The sequence below is a fragment of the Gymnoscopelus braueri genome, assembly GCF_963280865.1.
Source record: "Gymnoscopelus braueri genome assembly, chromosome: 11".
Taxonomy (NCBI): Eukaryota; Metazoa; Chordata; class Actinopteri; order Myctophiformes; family Myctophidae; genus Gymnoscopelus; species Gymnoscopelus braueri.
This window is the reverse complement of record NC_137613.1, coordinates 51,514,183-51,532,495: the sequence shown is the minus strand read 5'-3', so window position 1 is coordinate 51,532,495 and position 18,313 is coordinate 51,514,183. Positions and strand designations below refer to the sequence as shown.

The 18,313-nt window shown below is 45.1% G+C and overlaps 1 protein-coding gene across 1 annotated transcript in view; it reads right to left on the bottom strand.

Moving 5' to 3' along the window:
- The window catches only part of hivep3a (HIVEP zinc finger 3a), a gene marked incomplete at both ends in the record, with an annotated part of 41,218 nt that extends 23,846 nt beyond the window's left edge, over nt 1-17,372 (bottom strand). Inside the window, 12 exons of the mRNA XM_080442749.1 lie at nt 3,934-4,054; nt 4,723-5,242; nt 6,116-6,299; nt 7,194-7,421; nt 8,067-8,202; nt 8,616-9,343; nt 9,959-10,485; nt 10,909-11,979; nt 14,074-14,590; nt 15,199-15,817; nt 16,563-16,619; nt 17,348-17,372. Of these exons, the coding sequence (XP_080298875.1) occupies nt 3,934-4,054; nt 4,723-5,242; nt 6,116-6,299; nt 7,194-7,421; nt 8,067-8,202; nt 8,616-9,343; nt 9,959-10,485; nt 10,909-11,979; nt 14,074-14,590; nt 15,199-15,817; nt 16,563-16,619; nt 17,348-17,372 (4,733 nt within the window). The remainder of the gene's footprint in view (nt 1-3,933; nt 4,055-4,722; nt 5,243-6,115; nt 6,300-7,193; nt 7,422-8,066; nt 8,203-8,615; nt 9,344-9,958; nt 10,486-10,908; nt 11,980-14,073; nt 14,591-15,198; nt 15,818-16,562; nt 16,620-17,347) is intronic.
- Nucleotides 17,373-18,313: the final 941 nt, after the last annotated feature.

Here is an 18,313-nt window from a genome sequence, read left to right as displayed (position 1 = left end):
TTAAAGGTAGGGTAAGCGATATTGTTTGGTTAAAACAAAACGTTTTGTATTAAAAGATTAAAGCACTATATTCTGATAGTAATCATTCCTATAGAGGGTTTGTTCAGTAACAGGGGTCTCCCTGTCTCTCCAGCTCTTTAATAGAGCTATTTTCAACATTTTCACATTTTAGTATTTTTTACTTTTGGTACTTTAAGTACATTTTCATGCCAATACTTTTGTACTTTTACTCAAGTAACATTTTTAACAGGGGTGTTTTACTTGTAACAGAGTATTTCTACATTGCAGAATGGATACTTTTACTTAAGTAGAAAATGTGAGTACTTTTTCCTCCACTGACAGGCAGACAGTGAATGAAGGCAAGTTATGATTTTTTCAATGTAAACAAATGTTGAACTACTCCACGCCTGTGATCTATGGGGCTGGAACCCCAGTTGGGAACCACTGGGAGGCCAGCGTTTGAAACACCTCGTTGCCTCTTTCCGCGCTTTATTGTCCCGTGAACAGACTGAACAGAAGGTGACGGAAAGTGAGAAGTGAGGCGTGAAGATGACTCACCCACTGTTGGGGACACGAACATGTTGTGTGACGAACATCGACTTGCTGTTATAGGGGCGGCTGTGACGACCGCGGACGGGACTCTCGACGGGGGGACCCGTTCGCAGACATGCTCCCCGAACCCAAGACCAGGCGCACAGATGGCCCCTCACAGTCGGCACGCAGGGTCACACAAATGTTTTGAAGCGCTATCAAACAAACGTCACGTCTAAACTCCAGGGTTAGCTGTTATGTCTCGAAATCTACATTAAAGCTCGCCTCTAGTATTTTGGGCCGTTTTTTTTCTTCTTTTTTTCAGCGGTTTCATGTTTTCGTAATTCGGTATGCCAACTGGAACATTCATTGATTCCAGACTGGTCTAAAAATAAGCATATTTTTGGGTGCAAAGATCAGCGCCCGCTTTGAGTCGACCGCAGGAATCAAGCTGCCAGTCGGCCTGGGCTGCCACGGAGCTGCTGAGGCGCGGCGTATTTTCTCATGTCACAAGGTTTGATGAAAGAATTAAGGCCCTGACAAATTGAAAGCACCAGACACGCGTCATTAATCGACGCAACCATTGTTTGTAAAGGTGGTAGCCACACTGGAGACGTCAAGTGGAAGCGTCAAGTGTCTTTCAGAGCTCGTTATATTTATATATATATATATATAGACCAGAAGGAGAAGAGAGTGAATGGAACGACGGACGGAGCACAGTGCAGACTCCCAGTGCTGTGTGCGTTTTGGTATGTGTCTCGTTTAATTCAGCTCGGTGTGATGCGGTTAAAAAGCCTGTGATATTTGTAAACAGGGCTCCCTTGTAAAAAATCTTGCATCTCAATTCGCCTGCATTGAAGAAAGGTCAAATAAAGAATACAGTGGACCGTTTATTTTCTGACTGCTGTGCCGGTGTGTGGAAGGCGGCCAGCTACAGGGAGCAATGAGGGACATTACAAACGGCAGGTACAGAGAATCAATGCAAAACGTGAAGCAACGATACAGTATGTACAGCCGGATATAGAGACTATTTGATGCTTCCAATGGTCAATGACACTTTCAGTGTGTCATGGCCTTTCAAAGGACAACAGGCAATTGTTGAATTCACTGGAAGGGTATTTAAAGGCTGATGAATTGAATTCTCCTTCCCTGACCATAATGTGAGCTCATAACATCAATTAACACTAATATTGTTACTAACAATCTCATTTTCTCTCCACTATTATGCCGCAACCCTCTAATGCTTAACACAAAACCCAATTGACATATTGTCAATTGCAATTGAATTTACTCACAAGCTCATGTTAATACGTTTCATTGGTTGGATATTTATAAAACCCACAAGATTTCTGCCTGACAGAGACAATATATATAAACACTCACATAAACACATGATAAATGATTATATAAAATGATGGGCTACTTCACTGCGTCCCAACGTTGGATAGAGAATAGAATGTGCTTCAAGCAGACGTGCATGTGGACAGTGCCTGGTGTAAATGAGGCCTCCACAGGGGCGGAGGAAGCCAGGTAGTTTCCTGGCTCGCGGCCCCCATCAACAGACGGCCTCTGTTGGCTCAGACGGCGGACCCTTGGCCCTCGAATCGCGCGCGCACACGCTCGAAACGCACACGGTTTCCACAACACGCCGCGCGCCGACAGACGCAGGACCGTAGCACCGTAGGTGACGAGGTACATACGTACATACATAAGCTATGTGAAGCTGTGCGCAACACTGAATGCGTTGACGCCTCATGTAGACGCACAGGACTCCCCTACGCTCTTGACTGTGTGGTGTATCGCACATTGCGTTACGCCTCACTGGGCAGTGTTTTGTTTTCCGGAACTGTCATGGCTGCCAACAAATGAACCCATTTGGTATAAGCTCTGAGGCTACGGGGCAGCGCATAGCGCAAACACTATGTTAACAATAGAAGGAAGTAGGGGCGCCCGATAGCCGAGTGATTAGCAGTGGTGTAAAGTATCTAAGTACATTTACTCAAGTACTGTACTTTTTCGATACTTCTACTTCTACTCCACTACATCCCAGAGGCAAATATTGTACTTTTACTACAATTATTTGAAAAGTCACTATTTGTATATTTTGATTATTATTACAAAACATGCATTAACCACTTCAGCCCTATGCATACTTACAGTAGGTTATTTGAAAATAGCCGATCTACAAGCTTAATCCATGCTATCAATCCATACTCTCGCTCTCCTGGGTTCATGTCTCTCTCCAATGTACTATAAAAAAGGCAGGAAAATCCCATTGACCACTTAAAGGAGCACTTCAACCATCTTCATAATAATACAAAAAATCATAGAATTAGTCCTCACTGATGCTCATAATAAGATACCAGTGCCACGATACTGATACCATAAGGCAGTGCTTCTCAACCTGGAGGTCGCCAAATAATATATATATTTTTTTTTTGGGGCTTTTCTGCCTTTATTGATTGTACACAGTAGACTGAGATAGGAAACAGGGAGAGAGACAGGGAGTGACTCGCAGCAAAGGTCGTCGGGCTCGGGAATCGAACCTGCGACTCGCTGTCAGGCATCAGGCATAATAGCCGGCCAGCGGCGCCCCAGGGGTCACCAAATATTTTTTATAATAAAAAAAACAATTTATGTTTGTGTGTAGGCCTATGTGTGTGTGAGTGTGTATGTGTGAGTGTGTATGCGCGAGCACGCCTGTGTGTGTGTGTCTGGCCACACTGAGACAGATCGTTTACATTAGCTGGCTATGCCCATGCAAAAGGCGAGGAGTCACTCCTCCCTTTTGCCCCATAAACTTACATTTCTCAAATTTTAAGAAACGTTGATATGATACAGCGAAAAGTCAATCTAATATGTAAGGAAACATTTATTTTGTCGCTACGACATGGAACGGTAATATGTTATCCCTCTTATCAAAACCCACCTTTAAGAATGAGTACATTAAAGCCGGGTGTAGTGATTACCTCTCAGGAACACAGTTCTTATATTAAGTCGTAAAAAATAAAGGAAAAAAATCGATGGGATTTTGGAACGGTATAAATGTCTCTATGGCCCAGGGGGCGTGGCTTTGACGTCAGGACTTCAGTACTCTACAACACATGGACTATTGTACATATCGTCTCTGTCGGTGGAAACCTCATTATGTCCAAAACTGTTACTTTTCAGGATTCAAATAAAAATAGCAAAACTACCAGATCTATAAGCTCGAAACGCGTAGCTTCGCGCCGCGTTTCGAGCTTGTAGATCTGCTACTTTTGATGCTTTTGTGTGACGCTGTAGTATGATCAAACACGAAAAGTTATAATGTGGAGATAAGAGGTTTCTGCCCGACAACAATGATATACTGTATGAGTTTCATACAGTGCTGACACAGTGCTTAAGTCATACTGTACCTACCGTCCAGCACAGATGCTAACTTGTGGCGGGGGCTCGTGTTTAGATGATGTCTGCACCTCCTCCCCAGATTCCTCCTCCTTCTCCTCCTCCTCTTCCTCATGGGAGTTTGACCTGTTCTGTCCTGCAGACAGGGGTTTACAGTAACAAAGTACATGTACTTGAGCACTGACTGTATTAACGCATGTTTTTTTAGTATCTGTACTTGACTTTTTTGCAAAGACAAATATTATACTTTTTACTCCACCACAGTTTTAGGAAGGTAACAAGTACATTACGAATTAACCACTCAAGCCCTGTTTCAAATATAGTGAAAATAGCAGATTTACAAGCTCACAACGCGTCGCGATGCAACGTGTTGTGAGCTTTTAGATGTGCAAGTCTGATTATTATTGATTATTTTAAATGTCTGGAAAATCTTTTAAATGGTTTGGAAAATATTGAAGTAAACGGCCAAGATTAACAACGATATGAAAAACAATGCTGAGAACACGCCGGCTTGTTGATATAATATTTCTGCTCTTGATCTTGACCTCTTATTTCATCAATTATTTTCTTATTTTTTTTGCATTCTTCATTTGTCGTAAAGGAATGTTATACAAACTGAAAACATCCTTCTATTCAACACATCCTGGGGTAAGTAAACAATAGAAATACATTTTTGGGTGAACTATTCCTTTAACTCAAGTACAGTTTGACAGAGCAACTTTCACTTGTGGTTGAGTAATATTTGACCGGGAGTATCTTTACTTTGACTCAAGTACTGGGGTCGGGAAATTACTCCCCCACTACCTGAAGACCGCTGGCCCTCATCCGTTGGGGGGTGGTCTCTTGCAGACCGCTGGCCCTCGTCGGTTGTTGCCTGGCCTTTTGTAGACCTTCGGCCCTCGTCTGTTGGTGTGTGGCCTCTTGTAGAACGTCGGTCCTCGTCTGTTGGTGTGTGGCCTCTTGTAGAACGTCGGCCCTCGTCGGTTGGTGGGTGGCCTCTTGTAGACCGTCGGCCCTCGCCAGTTGGCGAATGCCGTTGCTCAGACCACTGACCCTCGTCGGTTGGTGCATGGCCTCTTGCAGGCCGTCGGCCCTCATCGGTTGGCACATGGCGTTGCTCAGACTGCCGACCCTCTTCGCTTAGTGCATGGCCTCTTGTAGACCGTCGGCCCTCCCCGGTTGGCGAATGGCGTTGTTCAGACTGCTGGCCCTCGTCGGTTGGCGCATGGCATTGCTCAGACCGTCGGCCCTTGTCGGTTGGCGCATGGTGTTGCTCAGACTGCTGGCCCTCGTTGGTTGGCACACCGGACCAGATGTCTTGCACCTACACTCAAAAGAGACACGGACAAATTCACCAACTCTGCTCCAGCACGGAGACAGAAATTGGGAAGTGGGATTCTCATTGAACATTGTCGTCCATAAAAAAGCTAAAACTATAGTAAGCTATAATCATGTTTTTATTTACTGCCACATATAAACCGCAGTTACGAGACAAAAGGGCATTTCACCAGCAGTCAGAGACTTATTCACTCATATTATATTGTCACTGTCTGGCAGAAATATTGTATCTTTTAAATCTTGTATGTTCATATTTCATCTTATGTTTTTTCATAAATTAATGCCCTATTTTCTATATATAGGCCTGTATTGAAACATTTTGAAGATGTGTGTCTATAATGACATGCCCAAAATAGAAACGCCTGGTTGAAAGTTGTTAAGTCCGCCTGTGTTTTCTTATGAATATTTAACCAATGAAATATATTAACAAGTGCTTGTGACAAGATGATTTCCATTCGCCAGAGACGATTTGTATTCCTTCATTCAGCTGCATACAAATGTATATTTACACCCATGGTTCACAAAGTGGGGTCCAGGGACCCCCAGGGGTCCTTGATGGGGTTCCAAGGGGTCAACAGCAAAATGTGTTAATAAAGAATGAACATCATTTTAACCATTTTAGCCCTATATACACCACTTATACATCAATTCTACAAGCACACAATGCTTCGCAATGTGACGTGTTGTGAGCTTGTGATTTGGAACATTGCGAATATCTTTGAAACATTTTAACAACACAAATCTTGTGCGGGGTTCCCTGACACAAATTATTTTCAGATGGGGCGGGTCCAACTACATATTAATTTGGGGGTCCTGGACATGAAAACGTTTGAGAACCACTGAATTACACAATAATTACCTCCGCAGAGCTCGGCCGTTGATTGTCCTCTGGCTCCATTGGCTGGGTGACGCTGGGGGTGGACATGGGTGACATGGGTGACATGGGTGACATGGTGTAGATGGCAGGGCTGAGCCTCCTCTGTTTGCAGTGCAGGAGGGACAGCGCCATCTTGCTGGAGAGCCCGGGCGGGTTGGGGTCGTACCTAGGGGCGTAGCGATACAGTAATTGCATTGATGCATCAATTATAATTCCAACAATTCAACTACAACGATATTTAAACAGCAACTCCTACTTCTACTGTGACTTGTATCGATCTAAAATAGTTTTTCAACACACATAATTGATTGTATTGATACAAAGAACTTGTGCCTTGTATTTAGCATTCCATATCGCTACACTTTATCTACAAATGCGTGGAATCTCTGCGTGCGTGTCAAGGCGAGAGTTTGTCTTTATGTCGTCAAATACATTGTCTATGTATTTGCCAGTGAATCATTGTGTTTACTTATTTATATCCGTAATATGGATGTTTTCCCTTAAAAGACAAATCCTGCACTATCCACGTATACATTTCACACAGATATAATCTTTGGCTAAATAGTTTGTGGATCAAATTTAAATTGTTGAATCATATCGCTACAAAATAAAGAATATCGTCCATGTATCGTATCGTCAACCATATTGTGATGCATAACATTATCAGTGGTGGACAAAGTATATACTCAAGTAAATACTCAAGTATTCAAAAGTACAAATTATAAGTATTGGTTACTTCAAAATATTTTTTTGTGGGTTTCGGTCCCAAGAGTCCCTTCCTAAATGTGGTGAAGTCAGTAATCAGCTTGCAAAAATCAAAAACAAAAACAAATACTCAATACAAAAATGTACTTAAGTACAGTACTCAAGTAAATGTAAAGTACTAAGTTACTGTCAACCACTGTCGTTACACACCTAACGACTGAAAATGTCTGAAAATGTCCAGCTTGAGCACACCATTCAAAGTAAATAGGGCGACAGCAAAGGCCACGTCCATTGAGTTCAATGGAGAAGTGACGCCATATGCTATTGGGTTCATCAAGCTACATTGACTTCGTACCCGGTGGCAGTGGACCAGGAGGAATACACGGAGGGTTTATCTTCGGAAGGGTTTGGCTTTACATAGTTCAGGTAGCACCAGCTGTGACAGGTGTTGGCCTGTAGACTCAGCAGCGGGGGTCCCGTACGCGTGACGGGAGAACGGACGCGGCCCGAACCGGGGTCCTCCTCCTTCTTGGACACGTCTGCCGCCGCCTCGCCACTCTCCCCGTCCTCCCCCTCCTTAGGGCTGTCAGTCACCATCATGACATTTTTAGTTGACGATTAATTGTGATACAAATAATTGTGATTCATGATTTAAAGGTAGGATAAATGATATGTTTTGGTTCAAATAAAAAGTTTTTTTTTGTGAAAAAGTTTAAGCTCTATATTGTGCTAGTATAATCATTGCTATAGAGTGTTTGTTCGTCTCTCCAGCTCTTTAAACAGAAAATACATTATCAGGTGGGTTGCGAATTTCAGCCAATCGGGAGAAAGTATTATCAGCTTCAATTTTACAGTTTTCCAGTTCCAATTTTGTCTGCTCAAATCTTTGTGTCATCACTTCCAATTTCACTTGTTTATCATATATCCTTATGAGGTCTCTCTCTTGATTGGATACAGTTGGTATCCCGACCTGAAAATGCATTTTCTGTTTACTAAAGAACTGGAGGGGACTTACTGAACAAACACTCTATAGCAATGATAACTATCACAATATAGAATGATTTAACATTTAATTTAACAAAAGAAAACCAATTATTGCACCTTAAATTGTGTTTTTGGCAATGAATGTTGGAACCTACATTTCTCTTTGCCTTTTAGGCTTTGTAAACAAAAACTGCACAGGGCAGATATGACAAATCAATATTTAATATATAAAAAAAATGCCTACCCATCCTCCTCCTTCACCCGTTTCTGCTGCTGCTGCGTCTCGGGGTGCAGCTCGATGCTGTTGGAAGGCGACAACATCCTCTTGTTGCCCCCCGAGCCCGACGACCTGGGACCCTCCTCGGACCACGCTTGAAACCCTGCGGGTACAGAACGTCCATCGCAAGGTTACCATAGTTGACTAAAACTATAACAAAATAACGAAAACTAGAATTCGGAGTAAAAAGAAAATATATTTTTAGTAAACTGAAATGAAAATAAAAACGAGACTTTACAAAAAAATATAACTGACTGGAGAGAATCTCCATAGTTTGAATCCTTGTAAGAATTCAATATTCTTCTTAAAAATAGCACAAATAGTAGATCATCTATGCTTTGAATCTCGCCCCCGAATACTCCATATTACTATAAAAAAAACAAAAACTAACCCTCAAACTAATAAAAACATGAAGCCTTTCCACAGAGCAAAAACTAGACTTAACTGGCAAACCCACAAATCAAAACGTGAAACACAAAATTGAAAACATCAAGTCAAAACAAAAACGACAATAACCTTGGTCCATGGGGACGGTTAGATGGTGCGTCAGGGAGGAGCAAAAGGGTTCCTGCAGCCCGGGAGGTGACGGCTGCGACCGGGTGGTGTATATGGCACACGCTGGGGTGTGGGTGTCCGCGTGGAGGCGCACGGCCACCACCGGCGACGTCGTGGGAGGTTGCAGTACTTCCGGGCTGGTCGTGATGTGAGGGAGAGACGGCGCCGTTTGACACAGACCCGCTCGTGCTCGAACTCCGGAATATTCGCTCATGCACGTCTGCGTCTGCGCCGGGATCTCCAGCTTCAGCCCGGTGGCCACGGTGAGGTAGTGAGCCCTGGCGGCCCCCGACGGGCCCTGCGGAGGGTAGGGGCCCGGGACCGGCGTGTGGGCTTCCTCTTTTGAAGGGCCGATAGTCCGGTCATGAATAGGAGTATTGCCCACTAACATATTTTGACTGATCTTCCACTGAGAGAAGTGCTCTTGGCGCGACAGCGATGGGTTTGTATTATACAGCAGCGCGTCGCCCGTTAGCGGAGAGCTAGCGGACACGCTACAGTGGCGGGAGCTCGGGCTCGCTCTGGGCGGCGCGCCGGGGTGGTCGACGGGGTCGGGAAAGGGACTGACAGGCCGTTTGATTGGCTCCTCCTCCTCCACCTCGTCCGGGTCTCTCACGGCGCTGTGTCGCATCAGGAGGCATTTCCTCCTGTCTCTCCAGCCCACAGCGGTGCGTTCAGGGGACAGGCAGCTACAAATACAATGTACAGTTTGAAAAAAAATTTGTTAAAACAATTCCAAATTATTCCAAATGTATCATTTTTTTCGCCCAGAGATTTTTTTTAAATAGCCACAGTATAAAATAAGTTACAATTACATTTACAATTTAGCAGAAGCTATTATCATGAGTGACTTTTAAGCAATAATCAAAGTAATCACTTGTATAAAATGCAGAGACAGTGTAGTGCCTCAAGAACCTTGGATCCCAGGGAAACCAAGAACATAGCCTGTCCCCGGCCCTGAACGACGGGGACTCGTTTTTCACCCAGTGCCAATTGCCTAAGCTTGTAATCCTGGGTACTACTCTCCCTCTGCCAGCCTGGGGAGAGCCCCCAACTGAGCTCATGTTTCCTTCAATGCATGAGGAGTGAGCAGGCAATTTATATCACCTGACAGGGGGGAGTTTCCCCGGTGGGACGTAGCGTGTGGAAGGAACACGTTATTCCAACCAGTTCCTTTCCCCTCCAACAACATGCTATCTAAATAACAATCTGTACATTTGAAACTATAGGATATGAGGTAAACAATGGACCTTGGAACCAGCTATCAAAATTACATTCTTGACATTGTGGTCAACAAAACAAACCTGTAGTCGAAGGATTTGCTGCGGTTCTCCGCGGTGAGGGCGCCGCCGTGCGGCGGGTCGTGGGGCGCCTGCTCCGAGGCGGAGCGCCTCATCTCTCGGTGTTGGTGCAGCCCGGGGACGGTCAACAACATGTGTGGGGCCCTCGATCGCCTCAGCGGTGTTGCCGCCGCCGCCGCCATCGCCGCCGTGGTGCCGACCGCCGTCATGTCCGTCCTGCCGGATTCTTCAAAGGACGCGGAACGGCTGGAGGCGTACGACGCACTGCTGTCCTGGCTGGGGCTGCGGGGGGGCAGGGACACGGAGTCGAAGCTGGAATCTCCGGAGGACTGCGCCATCTCGGCCAGGCGTAAGCGCTTCTTCTTGGGAGGAAGCTTTTCGATGGGGAGCTGGGCGAGGGTCGGGCTCCTCTGAGGCCACTGAAACTCTTCAGGTTTTTCCAAAGGCAGTTTGGGTGCGGGGGTCAGCTGCTCCGACGGGGACTCGACGCTGGGGCTTGTTGAGTCCTCTGTCACCAGGATTTCCGGAACCTGCGACGTAGGATAGTCACGATCACGACATTTTACTTGATGATTACTTTTCATAGAAATAATTCACAATTAACAGTTTTTTATTGTGTTTTTTCCGTTGAACTTAAAAACTAAAGAACTAAAAAAATTAAAATAATCTGGGCTTTGTGAAAAAAATTGCATGGGTCAGATAAGACAAATAACATAAGAAATGACTGAAAATGACCGATACCAATCATTAAAATAAATAATGTTCTACACCAAAATATTTTATAATTTTATACTCAACATGATTTTTGATTAAAACATTGCGGAAATAACTGTTTTACAGGATATTTTTTTGTGTCTTTTACAAGACAGAGATTTTTTCAACATGGAAACAATTATGACGATTATGCCAAAATAATTGTGGTTAGGTGATTATATAATTGTGAGAGGCCTTACCTGCACGTTGTATTGACGAACCAGCTTGCGGGGGGGCGGCTTGGTGGGCTGCTGGGTTTGCTTCTGGTGATGTAGCGCCTGTTGGTCTTCGTGACACAGAGAGCTCTTCGCCGGCTCTGTGCCTTGATGCTCGCTGCACGGCAGCGTCTCCTGCTTTTCAAACGAGCTGGTGTGTTGAATAACCGAAAAGGTTTGCGCCGCCGCGGGTCTTTTGGAGCTTTCGTTAACCACGACGCTCTCCTCCCTACATTGTGCTGCTGAAGACAAGGCAGAGGTGGGCGAGGATGAAGCGACGGGAACGGACGAGTCGTCGAATTCGAAACTCTCCTCTTTCCTCCTCTTGCGCATCGCCAGAGCTGCCGGTCTGGACGGATGGTTCGCGAGCAGGAGGCGCGGGTCCGTTTGGCCGATCGCTAACTCACTCGCGGCTAAGGGATGCTGCACTATACACAGCCTTTGCTTGTGAGCCTTATAACCATCCCAGTCTTTGCATCCGGTGCCACAGGCCTCGCACTCATACGGCTGGGGCTTACTCTGCTTGTAGTCTGGCACCGTGTCATGGCGGTACAATGGACTGGGATAGTCCTCCTTCGGCGGCTCGAGTGGGATCTCGATAGCCGGCTGGCGCCTCAGCATCCCGAAGCGACGGGACGCCTGCGTTGCGGACGGCTGCTCGTCGAACGACTGGCTAAGGCGGAATCGACGAGGGCTGCCGCCCGAGGGGTCGAGCGTGCAAGCGGCTGAGGGCATAGAGTGACTTCTCAAGAGAGGGGCAGTGGATGTGTGGCTGGTTGGAGGCTCCGCGTTCACAGACTGTTGTTGTTGATGGTGGTGATGATGGTGGAACTTTTCGCACGGAACCCCCATGGTGATGGAGCCGCTGTTCTTGTAGCCGGGATCGGCGGGTTTGGGGCTGTGAATGATGGGCTGTTCTTTGGCAGAGGAACCCTTTTGCGACTCGTTGCTACTCTTCCTGGTGAGGGAGAATCTCCTGGGTTTCACGCTGTCTATTTTACTGGTGTCCACCACCGCCTCGTTGATGGTGATCAGCTTGGTTATGTGGTCGATCACCTGCAGTGGTGGTCAAAGTATATACTCAAAATAAATACTTGAGTATTCAAAAGTACAAATTACACTGTACATTGTCTTGATAACAATTAATATAAATGCATTGCTCTATTGAATTTTAGAACATTGCCCCAAAAATGTAAAAACTTTTTTATATATATAATTCAGAAATCATCAGCAATGTTCAAAAATAGTGAACATAGAAGTGGCCCAGACGGCTGGCATAGCGGTCCGGCACCTAGGCTACTAATGCAGCCTGACAGCGTGTTGCGGGTTCGAATCACGATCCTGACGACCTTTTCTGCGTTTCACTCCCCATTTCCTGTCAGTCTATACTGTATCTATCAATAAAGGCAGGAAAAGGCAAAAAAAAATCTAAAAAAGAAAAAGAAAATAGAAGCTCACAACGTATCACAGTGCACTGCGTTTTTTTCACCTAAAGCTTTCCCCACAATAACAGAAAACAGAAAAGACACTAGTATAGAGCCCTGAGGGGCAGAGTAAACCACACTTAAACCACACCATATGGGGTTTAAGTGGTTAAGTGCAGTGGTGGAAATGGCGTTGCACGCTTGGGAACGGCGTTCCCATAGCAACCGTTGCGGGGGAACGCTGTGAACACGTGTGGGAACGCTCTTCAGAGCGTCCAACTTTTTTTCTTTTTTTTTTCATATATCTTTTTTTTTTTTTAACATAACATTTTTAATTTATGGTTGCTGTATGAGGCCAAACGTGACACAAACATTCTTACGTTTTCCAATGTTGTAAAAATGTGTAGAATAAATATTAAGTTTCAACAATTCTGTCAACTAAGAATTACATCATAGGGTACAGCCACACATGTCAGTACAACAGCGTGCAACGGTACGCTACGTGACGGTAGCCCCGTCCACTCCCATGTTAAAAAAAAAACGGAACGGTACTTCCGGTTTTAAACTTAACATGGGAGTGGATGGGACTTCCGGCGTCCGTACGGCAACTTGACGGACGCTTTACGGACATGTGTGGCTGTACCCATAGCCTGCGACACACGTTTCGGCACGGCGCCAGCCAGCCATGTAAACAAACCGGTGGGTGTGTGGTTCACTGCTACGCTATGGATTCTAAAGGCAAAAAAAGAAAGATAGCTGAGGAAAACAGAGGATTTAACAGTTCGTGGACAGAGGCATTTGCTTTCATTGCCACTTCAGATGGATTTCCTGAATGTTTGCTCTGCAATGAAAAGTTATCAAGTAAGTCCTGTGGTGCGCTGATCCTGCTCAGTGTTGCCATGTCTGATTACTATAAGCGACTTTGGGCTTGTTTTCCTGTAAAGTCGCTTGTAAATATTCAGTTGCTGGTTGCTTTTCTTTTGTCTTGTTTCTGAAGTGTAGTTGCTTATTTGGGCTTGCTTTCAAGATTATTTTTTAAAATAGATGATTTAATAGGGCTCAAGTGGTGAAACTGGTCGCTTCTTTTGGGCTTGTTTTCATAGACCTCGTCGCTTGTTTCTCTCACAGAATCTGGCAACACTGATCCTGCTGCGTGGAATATTTTGACAACATTAAAATGAATGCTCATTTACTATTTGCAAGTAACTAGTAATTTTTATAGGCTAATATACACTTTATATGGCTAATATGCCTATGCTGCCTTCTTGTTGTCTAATATAATCCACAAAATACATTAGTATAAACCCATTTTGTTTGAATATTTTATTAGGCAGAAATTGTTTTTTGTGATAATAAATTGGTAAAATCAGGCAAAAATATGAATTAAATAACATAACCCTAACCTAACTCCTAATCCTAACCCTAAAACCAAAATAAAGAAACCAAAAACTGGAAAAAAAACGAACCCAATCCGCCCAGAACCGCGGAAAAAACGAACCCAATCCGCCCAGAACCGCAAAAAAAAACGCACGCGCGCACGGGTCACACAGCGAATCCAGGCCATTTCCACCACTGGTTAAGTGGCTAATTCACAATATATTTTTGTAAGTTTGGGTCCCATATAATATATATTTGAAATGTAGCAGAGTGAAAGTCATTATGCTTTAAAAGATAAAATAAAAACTATACTCAAACATGGATTCAGTTACTGTCCACCACTGCTCACCTGCTTCTTGGGCACCATGAACGGGACGCCCTTCTCCTCGGCGCCCGAGGAGGCCTGCTGGTTCTGGTTGCGAGCCAACCTCGCGTGCAGCTGTCCCAGACGTCCGTACTTCCCCAGGATGATCTCTGCGTAGCTTTTGGCACTTGTTGTCGTGTTGGGGGGGCTGTCCCCCGACTGCTCGGTGCTCTCGGAGCGAGAGAAGTAACCGGACTCCGTGCTCCCCCTGCTTCCCAGGATCAACGACGAGCTCTTTTCGTCCGAAGAGCCCAGAGGACCCTGTTTGCCCCGACTCAAACGCATGGCCAGTCTCTTTTTCACGGCGTAGGAGGAGGAGGAGTCGTCCGTGGCCACCGAGGGACCTTTAGGCGTGTCCGTGTCGTGGCTCCTGTCCGAGGCGACGCTGCCTTGTTTCTCCATGAGGCCGGCTGCCGACGAGAGCTGTTTGCTTTCGTCCTCTGACTCGGTGACCGTCTCGTCTAAAGATCGGGGCTCTCCCAGCGCCAGGCCGGCCTTCACCCTGTGGGGTAGGGGTTATTGGTTACCATCATAAATATTTTGTTGACGATTAATTGTCATACAAATAATTGCGATTAGCGATTTGATTGTGTTTTTAGGCAGTGAACGTTGGAACATAAATCAAAGGTATATGTCTGGGCCTAGACGGCTGGCGTAGCCGTCCAGGCACTTAGGCCACAATGTAGCCTGACAGCGTTTTGCATGTCCCGTTCCTGACGAACTTTGCTGCATGACTCTCTCCCTGTTTGTCTCTAGTGTGCAACTATAAATAAAGGCCAAAAAGCCCCCCCAAAATATAATAAAATAAATACAAAAGTACATTTCTGTTTGACTTGCTTCATAAACTAGAAACTGCACATGGCTGACAAATATAGCAATATACAAAGAAATGACTGACAATGGTCGATACCAATAATACAAATAAATAATACTATGGCCTAATTTGGCCTTTCAGAAAATGTAGAAAAAAATGTCGAAATATATGATCTACAAGCTCACAACACAAAGTCACATTGCCAAACGCGTGGACGATCATGCAAGAATAAGTGTGATTATCTTCAATAATTGTGATCGCACCATTACGTAATAATCGTGACCGGCCTACTGTACCTGTGGGTGTGCGACTTGCGGTGCTTGTACAGGTTGCTCTTGGTCTTGAACGAGAAGCCGCAGGGGGCGCAGGGATAGGGCCGCTCCCCGGTGTGGGAGCGGATGTGTTTCTGCAGGACGCTGGGCTTGGCGCAGGCGCGGCCGCAGTACGTGCACACATATTTGCCGGGCCTCTGAGGCTTACGCTCCCGCTTCTGTTTCGGGGTGCCTCCGCCCTCCTGGGGTTCGGGCTCCTGCTTGGACTGGGCGGGACCGGACGTAGAGGCCGCCGACTCTGCCGCCGACCCAGGGACTCGATCGCTCAACTTCGCGGCGGTCGCGGTGCCGCCGTGCTTGATCTCCGGCGGCGCGTCGGAATCGACGCTCTGCCTCTGGTGGCGGAGGCGCTTGCGTTCGGCATGCTGCCTCCGGCCGGGCGGTTTGGGTTGCTGCGGTGTTTCGTGGGGCGTTTGATGCGGCTGATGGTGTTTTTGCTGGGAGGAAGGGGACGTCGGCTGGGGGTCCTTGAGGTGAGGAGGAGACTCTGGGCGAGGGTGGTGCTGAGCTCCGGTCTGCTCCCCGGGCGCCAGGTGGCCATGCAAGGCCTCCATAAAATGGAAGGACAGCCTCAGGTAGACACCTGGAATTAGGGTGCAACAAAAACGATCAAAAATCGATAATTTCATAAAATAATTTATAATCTATCCCTGTTTTGGGCATTATAGGCAAAATGTTTAAAAAAAAGTAAAACAAATCTAGGAGATCTAAGCATAGATCTGGAATTATAATTTTTTGTCAAATAGTACAGAACAACAATGAAAGAACGCATTTGCGATTTGCAGTCATTTTGCAAGACGCTGTTGCGAGACAAATTATAAACCATATATATAAAAACAACATTACAAAAACATGCTTCTCGATTATTCGATTAATTGAAAAAGCAATCGATAGAATAATCGCTATGAAAATAATGAATAGTTGCAGACCTACCTGGGAATCTTCTGCCTGTCTCATTAAATGAGAAACGGGTTCAACCCAGACTTAATCTTCTCCGATTATTATATGCTCTTCAGATAGTTCTGGGTTCATGTTTTTCTCTTGCATTATTCAAAGTGTTCTTGCTTGACACCGTGAGTGACGTCATCAAAAGGTCCCAGGGGTGTGAGTGACATCATCAAAAGGGGACCCGGGGGGTTGTGAGTGACATCATCAAACATGGACCATGGATGTGAGTGACATTATCAAACAGGGACCATGGATGTGACTGACATCATCAAACAGGGACCGGCGGTGTGAAAGAAGGCATCTGTGATTTGGCACGTAGCAACGAGAGAGTACTTTTCTCCTGTCCCGCCCTGAAACATCCCATCATGCACCAGCCCTACGACAGTCCTGCTGCCGCACTCCGGATGAACGTCTGGTTCTTCCGTCACCATGAAAACCTGGAAGAAGAGACAACACTCAGATAAAATGTTCAACTATGACGAGCTTGCAACGTCTAGATCAGGGGTGGGCAACTTTGATGATGGAGAGGGCCACTATATTTCCACTCTCACTCCAGAGGGCCACATTGCATATAGTGTTGGGCATACACCCCTTATCTCTGTATTTTAACTTTTTTCGTAAATTAATGCCATACTTCACCATTCTGTCACACAAAAGTAGCAAAAATAGCCGATCTACAAGCTCAAAGCGCATCGCAGCATGACGTGTTTTGAGCTTGTAGATCTGCTATTTTTGCTATTTTTTTATTTGGAATCCTGAAAAGTAATTCATTTTTATTGTTTGTTGTTATTTTTATTTAAGTGAGTGTGTTTTGGGCAAATTTTTGTGGCTCTCGAACTTGGAAAACTAATATTTAGACGTCCTGTCTGCACTTTTCCTGTTGCAGATCCCTGCACTGATACTTAACCATAGTTCTGCAATAGGACAGAAACTGTATAAAATCTAATCTCACACACTCAATGCTGACACCTGTGTTGTTTACACCAACAACGATGGTGGACAAAAGAGCCACGCCCCCAAATACCCATATGTGTGTCTCAGAATAACAGTACATGTCGTACGGAAATGTTTCATTACTCAAAACAATAACAGAGAGGCGCAATTTTCATCTCAGCAGTGGAACTTATTAATAGAGTCTTTGTTGCAGAATGGCCACCAGACTCACTTGTCCTCCACTCAACTCTCCTCATTTCTGCACGTTTGAGCAAACAACTGTTCCCGTCTGCGAGTGCATGTGTATGGAAACATCAGTGTTTTCCTCATTTTGAGAGGAATTACATCATCCTGCAGAAACACAGTGCAACAAATAAATCGTTTCATGATGAGATGAGTCAGTGTCTACTTATCCATGCTCACACTGTCGTTTGTCTGCTGTCACAAGAGCCACTGAAAGTTCATTAACCACACATGAACCCTAGCATATATATATATGTATGTATGTATGTATGTATGTATGTATGTATGTATGTATGTATGTATGTATGTATGTATGTATGTATGTATGTATGTATGTATGTATGTATGTACGTACAGTATGTATGCAGTGGTGTAACGTAACTAAGTACATTTATAGTAAATAGCCGATCTACAAGCTCACAATGCGTCGCGATGCGACACGCTGTGAGCTTGTAGATCTACTATTTTCAAACATTTTTGTACTTTAACTTTTGGTACTTTAAGTACCTTTTGATACCAATACTTGTGTACTTTTACTCAAGTAAATTTTGAATTCCGTATGTATGTATGTGTGTATGTATACCCACTGCGACTGGGAGGAGAGAAACAATCACACCTCAGTGTTTTGTGTGCCAACATGTTGTAGCGGTAAACAAGACATCCCACCCACGCACCCATGCACCTGCTGCTTTCTGGACCACACTCCATGCACATACGGGTCCATTTGGTTCCATCTGTACACTCTCAGAGTTACAGATCCGCAAGGGTCCATTTGGTTCCATTGTCTACTCTCCCGGAGTTAAATGGACACTGATAATTTTACAGTGTGCTATTGGAAGGTGGAAAGACTACTGGTAAAAATTTCTGATAAAAGGATGCTAACTGACTTAAAACTGCAATTCTTAAGTTCATTACGTCCTGGCCGGGATTCGAACCAGGGTTTCCGCATGCGTGG